The sequence below is a fragment of the Neophocaena asiaeorientalis genome, unplaced genomic scaffold (genome assembly GCF_003031525.2).
Source record: "Neophocaena asiaeorientalis asiaeorientalis breed wild unplaced genomic scaffold, Neophocaena_asiaeorientalis_V1.1 scaffold78, whole genome shotgun sequence".
Classification (NCBI taxonomy): Eukaryota; Metazoa; Chordata; class Mammalia; order Artiodactyla; family Phocoenidae; genus Neophocaena; species Neophocaena asiaeorientalis.
This window is the reverse complement of record NW_020175018.1, coordinates 13,349,439-13,358,095: the sequence shown is the minus strand read 5'-3', so window position 1 is coordinate 13,358,095 and position 8,657 is coordinate 13,349,439. Positions and strand designations below refer to the sequence as shown.

General features: G+C 53.7%; 1 protein-coding gene across 4 annotated transcripts in view; it reads right to left on the bottom strand.

The window, feature by feature from the left end:
- Window positions 1–341: 341 nt before the first annotated feature.
- Window positions 342–8,657, bottom strand: part of TBC1D13 (TBC1 domain family member 13) — a 15,592-nt gene continuing 7,276 nt past the window's right edge. For 3 of the 4 annotated variants that reach the window (XM_024762405.1, XM_024762406.1, XM_024762407.1), the window contains 5 exons: window positions 6,154–6,364; window positions 5,478–5,641; window positions 4,384–4,544; window positions 4,132–4,189; window positions 342–2,999 (listed from right to left, as the gene is read on the bottom strand). In XM_024762405.1, coding sequence (XP_024618173.1) covers window positions 2,934–2,999; window positions 4,132–4,189; window positions 4,384–4,544; window positions 5,478–5,641; window positions 6,154–6,364 — 660 coding nt within the window. In that variant the 3' untranslated portion in view covers window positions 342–2,933. Of the gene's footprint in view, window positions 3,000–4,131; window positions 4,190–4,383; window positions 4,615–5,477; window positions 5,642–6,153; window positions 6,365–8,657 lie in introns of those variants that run through there. The other variant, XR_003005603.1, reaches the window with a different exon arrangement.

Sequence of the window (8,657 nt, the reverse complement as noted above, 5' to 3'; positions counted from 1 at the left end):
TATATAATAGTAATTACATCAACGAAGAGAAGACCAACATGTTATCGGTGATTTTCTCCAGATTGTGGGCTGTGAACGACTTGTTGAATTTCAAAATTTTCTCAATCTAAAAAATAACTTGCTATGAAATCATAATGTAATAATACCTTCTGCCCCAGTGCACACTCTCTCCTCCCTACAACTGCAAATTGCAGTTGTTAAAGAGTTGAATAGGCTCTTCCAACAATTTCCTAACCTTTTCCTTTGACCATTCTAAGAGCTTCCTGACTCCATCTTTGCTCAAACATTTTTCCTGCTCAGAGGTCTTGAAGGTTTCAGCCCCTCACAGAACCAATGCCCACTGCAAAGAACACATGATTTATTAAAGACAACTTGTCATCAACAGCACTGATTCAAAGAACGAAACAGATGAAAAAACAAAAGCAGACAACATTCTGACCCTTGGAATGAGACCTGCTGAATTCATACAGCCCATTCTCTAAGCGTCCAAAGTCCTGGGGGCAGCTTCCCAAGCAGGAAGCCTCGGGGTCTCTAGCTCTCTGGGGACCTCCCTTGAGAGTCTGGGAGGGAGAATTGCCAAGGGCAGGTCCTCCCATTGGTGAGCTCAGTCTAACCTGGACGTGGTCCCTGTGCTCTTTTGACGTTCATCACAAGGTCAAGGAGAGGGCACTGGACCCAGGTCTGCCACTGAGGCAAATGAAATGCAGTGATTCTAGTATGGTCCCAGGAGGGAAGGTAGAGGGACAGGCAAGAGGCAATGCATCAGGTGTCCTGGGCAGTGTCTGCTGGGACCCAGGCTGTGGCCCAAGCGACAGGCTGTGAAGGGATCAAGTTGTGACTGAACCACCAGCTGACAAGTTCTGGGAAGAGGGTGAGCCAGGCTGCTGGGAAGCAGCGTTTCTACCCCATGCCGGTGTCTTGGAGGCTGGCAAGGATACCAACTCTCTTGTCTCCCTTACACCCAGTTCTATTACAGAGCTCAGGGCCCTCCCAGGCAGGACCTGCTGGAAAACAAGGAAGGTCCCAGAAGCAGGTGGAGAGGATGTTGACTGACCTTGGAAGGTCAGGAAGACCATGACTCCAGCTGGTTTCCACCATTCGAGCCCTACCCTTCATCCCCAAATCAAGCACTTGCCAATCTGCAATAAATAACCAGGAGTCTGAATAAATAGTAAAAACCTCCCAAATACTGTGCTGGGAGAGGAGGAGGAAAAAGGCAAGTGCATGGAGTCCTAGAAGCATCCAATGGACAGCCTGGAAAGGCGCCTCCTTGGGAAAGCTGTCCCCGGCCCATAGCCACAAGTCCTGGCTGTCAGGCTAAGGATGTTTCCGGGGGGCCTGAGGGTCCCTGCTGGCCAGTCTGGGGAGACGAAGAGGACCCGTGCTACGTGCTACGTTACCCAGCCTTCCAGATGCAAACCAGCTGCCTCCTCACAAAAGGAGGGAGGGCCTTGGTCAGAATAGGCCCACTAGTCCCACAGCCCAGCCTGGGAGGAGCCGGCGGCTCCTACTCAGTAGGCATGGGCCCCACATCCTGGGAGCAGCCCGGCAGGTGACCGGAGAAGGGCCTGCACCTCCTTCAGCTCCCCTGCCTGAGGGAGACATGGCTCTCCTGGCCCTGACAGGACCCAGGCCTTTGAGCTTGGCCACGCCTGGCCCAGAGAGACTCCCTTTGATCCCACCACCCTTTATGGGACTCGCCTGCCCTGGGCCGGCACCTGGAAGCCATGGGAACGACTACACCTTAGAAGTACCTGGATCCCAACCTTAATGTCCTTTTTCTTTTGGGAGAGAAGGACCTTTGGGGGAACCTCTGGAAGACCCAGCTCTCCCTCACCTCCCCACTCCCTCCCTGGGCAGGTGGGTGAGGCTCAAAGCTTCATGGGCTATTAATTCTCAGCAACTCTGGGTTTCCAAGAATCCTGTGGTGGGGCAAGGGTTCAGGGCCCTCGAGTGAGGCACTGTGGACTGGGGGCCCTGGGAGCCTAGAGCTGGGAGATGGGAACAGGCTGCGAAGGTCAAGGCTGACTTCCAGGAGCCTGGCTCAGCCAGACTCTTCATTCTGTCTCCAGGGTTCTTGGGCATAGCGAGGAGGGTGGGGGAGAGGCGGGGGATAAGGCAACCCCAAGAGAGGGGAGAGAGTGAGCAACGGAGAGAGGGGCGGACAGAGTGACAGCCACACACCCTCAGTGAAAGAGGTGGAAGGAGAGAGAGGGAGACGGAGGCAGAGACAGACAAGGAGAAGCAAAGACCAAGAGGGAGTCACCTCCCTCCATACACATGAAAACACACACAGACGAAAGAGAAGCACACGCGAGGGGGATTAGAAGACATACACAGCAACCCACAACTACACACACACACACACACACACACACACACACACACACACACACACACACACACACACACAAACACTCTGTGGCAGAGACAGAGGGTGAGACCTGGGCCTGGCAGCCTCTTAGCTCCTTCACGGTGTCACCTTCCCTGTGGAGAAGGCCAAGCACCAACCTCCAGAAGTGGTTTCTGGCTCATCTGCCAAGCACCTCCCCAGCCAGCGCCCAGAAGACAGAGCAGGAGAGCAGGAAGAGAGAAGCAGAGCAGAGGCAGGGAGGGGCCCCTGCCTGCCCTCAGGGCCCGCATCTGCCCCAGCCCCAGGACACCACCTCACAAGCTCCTGCCCTGCTCAGCAGCCTGGGCCAAGGGTCCAGGGTTGAAGGGGTGGAGTGGGGGGAGGAGCCAGGGCTCGGTGGTTGGGAAGAGCAGGGCCCAGCGGGCCCCCGGTGGGAGCGACCAGGGTGAGAGGCCTGGAGCGGGCTGATCCTGCAGCGGCCCCGCTGGCTGGGACCCCACGGGCTCCTGCACGTCCCAGAAGCCAGGGCACAGGGGTCGGCGGTGGCTTCTCTCCCAAACCTGGGCCTCTTGCCGCCAGGCTACTGGGAGTCTTGGAGTTCCTTGGCTTTCTGTAGGATCTGGCAGACGTCTGTGATGGGGTAATCCTGGGCAGGGGAAAGGCCAACAGTATGCTTGAGAATTCAGCTCACCCTTCACCACCTCTGCTGCCCCCAGCCCTCTCCAGTAGACCTGTCACCATGCTGGACCCCAGGCCTAAGGGATAGGGAGCACAGGATAGGCCCAGTCTGCCCAAACCTTGCATGGAGCTATACTACACCCACTGCAGCAGTTAACTTAACCAACCCAACTAGTCACCACCCAAAAGGTCTCACAGCCCCTTCCCTAGGACAAGGACCACCTGCTTCACCTCTCCCCACTCCTGCCATCGAACCCTGACCTCCACTGACAGTGAGCCTGGAATAGGGCCGGACACTGTCCATGTACTAGCTCACTGGGTCACCTCAACAGCCCAATGAGGGCTTACTGTGAATCGGCCCGTTTTATAGATCTAGTCAATGAAGTTATTGAAAACCAACCTCAGGCCAGGCGTTGGCAAAGAAATTAAGGCCTAGAGAGGCTGCCACATAGCTTAGGTCACATGACTAGCACGGGAGAACAAAGATGTGAACCCAAAATCGTCTGACTCTCAAGCCCATGTTCTTTTTTTTTTTTTTGCGGTACACGGGCCTCTCACTACTGTGGCCTCTCCCGCTGCAGAGCACAGGCTCCGGACGCGCAGGCCCAGCCGCCATGGCTCACGGGCCCAGCCGCTCTGCGGCACGCGGGATCTTCCTGGACCGGGGCACGAACCCACGTCCCCTGCATCAGCAGGCGGACTCCCAACCACTGCGCCACCAGGGAAGCCCTCAAGCCCATGTTCTTAACCACTACGGCCCACGCTTTCCTTCCCCTGGTCTGAGCACGATTACCAACGGGCATTATTACCACATACTGGGTAATAAGTCACAGCCTTGAGTGAATGACTTGGCTTCTCTGAACCAGCTTGGTTCAGAGAAGCCAAGTCATTCACTCAAGGCCACACCACACTCAAGGTCAGTGGCAAAGCCAGATTTAACCCAGATCCAAACACAGACCTGCCTCAGGGGTCTGGACTCAAGCCCTGCTACCCTCTCCTGATCCTGACGCAGCCTATCACAGCAGCTGGCGTGGGGCGGCCGCCTGCTAAGTGTCTGTCTCATGGCTGAAGACTGAGCCTGCCCCTCCAAACTCCATTACCTGCAGGAGCCGCATGTTTACCGTAAAGTCCCCTTCCAGCAAGTGCTCGCGGATCAGTCTAAGAAAAACAAGCAACAAAAGTGCTGGGCCCCTGGGCCACTCTGAGTGCAGGCCCGCCGGGCCCCTTCCCGCTCCTGCCGCCCCACCGCACCCGCAGCAAGTTTGGTCTGATGCTCGCCTGAGAATCCCAGCAGCTCTCACCAGCCTCTCAAGAGCAGGCCCCGCCCGCCCCCTGCTCGCGGCCACACTCACATAAGCATGGCGCAGCAGACCAGAAGGAGGAAATCAAAGCGGCTGTTGTCGGCAAACAGGGAGTCCCAGATCCGGATGACATCAGGCAGCAAGAACTCCTGGGACAGCAGCAGTGTCAGCCAGCGGAAGGCGAAGAACTGGGGCTTGATATTCTGCTCTTGCTGGGGAGACAGAGGTGCAGGGTGGGTGCAAGAATCCGTGTTGGCTGGTTGCCACGGAACACCATGCAACCTGTTAGACATGAATTCATATAAGCAACAGGCCAGGCGTAAGCGCCAGGCACGCTGGGGCGGGGATGGCACGGAGCTGCCTAGGGAGCCTCGCTCAGTGCAAGGGGCAGCTCCTGCTTGCTGCCAGCCAATGCTGTCAGATCGTCTGATGGTTTTTTGAGAGAAGCCAGATACCCGAACTTTTATGTCAGCTCCTTAGATTAATAAATACACTACACAGATTATAACTCTGGATTTATGGACAGAGAAACCATTATTGGGCACTCATTACGTGTCTGGCCTTGTGCTTAACATGGTAAATATCTCACTTATTTACTCCACACGGCAACCCTGCAAGGCAATTATTCCCAATGGAGACGCGCCCTCTGGTCAGCCACAGCAAACACTATTGACCGAAAAAGCGTGTTACAAAACAGCAAGATGTGATTCCATATTTGCTTAAAAAGATATGTTTATATATATATCTTCTTGTTCATGAAACTTGTTTTGTTTATAAGTAAATATCCTTTTTACTGAACTGTTTCCTGAAATAAACATGGAATGCCACTCCACTAATTTTTAAAAATGAAGTTCATACTTCCTTTCTTAGAGGACTAACAGCACACAGTCAAGGCCCCGCACCGCGCCTGGCACACGGGGCACTGCATCCACCTCCCCCACCCCCAGCTCGCTAGGCTCCCACCACCTGCTGCCCAGGTCCCCCGGCCCCACCTCGGCACCCGGCTCAGCACTCCCTGGCAGCAGCAGCCACGTCCAAGCCCCAGGCTCCAGCCAGTCCTCACCCTGGGCCTGGGATGCTCAGGAGCCTGCCGTCCTCTGCCCCCTTCTGTCTGCCCTGGCCCGTGTGGTGCTGGGGGTCCTCACCAGTTTCAGGTAGAGCTCCATGTCCTTATCCTTCAGGGTGGAGTACACCTTTTCCATCTTGTAGGTGATGCCACACTGTGAGTCGTCAAGGCTCTTGATGAAGTTGTCCCGGATCTCAGCCATGAGGTTGGTGAAGCAGAAAAAGGTGTCCGCCTCAGCGTGCTCTGGGAGAGAAGGGCAGGGTGAGGGCAGCCGTGAGAGAACTGGCACCCTCCCGTGTCCCACCCCACCGCTCAGCTACGCGAGACACCCCTCCCCTCTGAGCCTCACCAAGTCACCCCACCTTGGTCAGGCTGCGCCCCTCCTCTGTCCGTGGCCACTCTCCACCCCCGACTAAGGACATCACTTCTTTCTTCTCACACCTGACAATGCTGTACACCAGCTCAGCGACTGATTACATACTCTTCTGCTGACATTTTTTCAAATTGTGATTTACTTAAATCCTTTCTATCGTTCAGCTTCCTGTATATACAGCTCATCTCCTCTACCAGAAATTCAGTTACAGATAGCAAGAGGTCAGTAAACATCTAACATTCTAGAAAGTTCAAGCCAGAAAAGATCTGAGATGATCCAGGCCAACCCGCTTATCCGACAAGAAAATGAAGGCCCAAAGGAGGAAAGTGAGCTGCACAGCTAGACACAATAAAGCCCATTAGCCTGGAGCCCGTTTATCTACCCTTCCACTCGCTGTTGGGGTCGGTGGCAAAGGTGTAGTACAGGGGCCCCACGATCTCATTCATGCCCTGCACGTAAGCGATGCCAGGGTTGAGCTTGGCGTAGATGAACAGAATCCGCTCCACCACCTCCCAGTGGGCCTCACAGCCGTTGGGCAGCACCTGATACTCGTTCACGGTTGAGGGCGCCGCGTTCTTGTGCGGGGAACTCATCTGGGGGAGAAGAGGAGCAGCCCGTTAAGGTGGGTGGCACTACCGACAGTATGTTCTCACCGGATATGTTCACCCACAAGCCGAAACCTAACTTCCATCTCATGGGCAACCCAGGGCACAGAGGAACGCGTCCAACACCACCGGGAGCAAGCGGACAAATCCAGAATGTACGACGCTCTACAAGCCAGCTGGGCTGCAATCTAATTTATGGTGATACAGGTCAGATGGTGCTTACCTCTGAGGGAAGGCGTACTGACTAGGAAGGGGCATGAGGGAACTTTCTGGATGATGGGAATGTTCCGTGTCTTGATCTGGTTGGCAGTTACATGGGTGTACACATAAGAAAAAGTCCATCTAGTTGTATACCTAAGATTTGTGCATTTATTGTAAGTTATACTTCAATTAAAAAAAAAACTTAAAAAAAATATAAAAGTATATCAAAAACAGACAACTGGTTAAGACTCTTCAAAAAAGTCCAATGTTGAGGAAGCGGGGGTGGAGGCATGCTCCAGATGAAGAGACTAAAGAAACGTAACATCCTAACGCAACGCATGAACCCTGAAGAGGGGCTGGTCTGGATTTCAAACAACCAAAATATTCTTGGTACGACAGAGGACACCCGATCCTGGACTGGATGTGAGGTCTTGTTATGGATTATGGTTAATCTCCGTAGATGAGACAATGGTAAGGAGGATGTCCTTATTCTCACGGGATGCCTGCTGAAGTACTTGGAGGCAAAGGGTCAGGACGTCTGTCTATGTATGACACGCACACAAACATGGCCAAAGGTTAACAACCGTTGGATTTAGGTGGAAAGTATATAGGTGTGCATTGTACATTGTACTCTTCTTTCAACTTTTCTGAATGTTCCAAAATTTTCATAAGAAAAAGTTGGGAGATGAATGAAGAGATGATCCCCGCTGAAAACTCATGCAATAGAGCCGAGGTCCCCAACATCAGGATCCCCTGGGAGCTTCGTAAAGGTTCAGGTGCCTGGGATTAACTGTATGAGAGCCACAGGCACACCCATGCAGGGACAGAGTATGAAACTGTCCTGGAAGCCCAGGGTCCTGAAAACAGGAAACTCCCTTTTCCACTATATATACACACGTACACACATATACATATGCGCGTAGGCATGCACACACAGACACACACATCACTAATGTTTACCCAGAGTGTTCTATTGCAGAACAGAGCTCCACAAGCCTTCCTGTTTAATGCCCTGAACGGCCTAGAATACTCTCTCAACATCATTTTCAAGATGAGGAAACAGGCTCAGAAATGTTAGGCCACTCATCAGACGTCTCGCACTTAAGTGAGCCCAGACCAGCTCACTCTAGAACCCGAGGCCCAGGCCTCAGAGAGTGCCCGCTGCTTTCCAAGAATCTGCACAGCCATGACCTCATTTCACCCTCTGGGCAATTCAAAAGCCAGACAGGGCGGAAATGATTACACCCAGTTTACAGAAGAAGAGGCAGAGGCCCAGCAAGGTGAGTCTGGTGTTAGTTGCCCAGGATCAAACAGTCTGCTTAAACTCAAAACTGCCCAGCCACTGGTCCAGAGGTCTAGCGATGGAGCTTGCGGTCCGGTTCTCTATCACCAGGACCAGGTCCAAACCTAAAATCAGTTCTCAGCCACCAATTACTGTAGTAAAATGCATGACAGAAGCCGGGTCCCCATCTTGCCAGGCAGCTAGAACAGCAGCCAAGCAGCAGGGCCACCAACCCAGCCACGGGGCCACTTAGCCAAGCACGTGGCACCTCCTGACACACCCAGCTGTCGTGAGCACGTGGCACCCGGGGATCAGCCAGAACAGCCCCGTCACCCCTGTGGTGGAAAACGGCTGCTCTCCTGGAAACACAAAGCCCTGACCGGTCACTCCACTTGGGGGAAACGAGCTTAACTTGTTGGAGGTTACAGAGGATTTTTCCATTGTTGGAAGACAACGAAAAATTGTGAGGAACAAGTCAAAGCTCCAGGTGCCAAAGCAGTAGGTGTGAATTAAGGAACAAGACAACATATTTGTTTAGCTACAAGCAGCTTCTCAGAACCACAGGAACCTGCTAGAAGACCGAGGTTCTCCACCCCGTTGCCTGGACACCTCAGCTGCCTCCCAGGCGGCCTCTCCACCTCCATTCCTATCCCCGCCAGTCAAATCTTGTATAAAGGCAGACTTAAATCACATCCCTGCTCTTAGAATGGTGCAGGGGTCCCCAGCCCTCAGGATAAAGGCCCCGCTGGCCTCACCACCACTCATCTCTCCAGCATCCTCCAGCAGCCCTCCCCACCG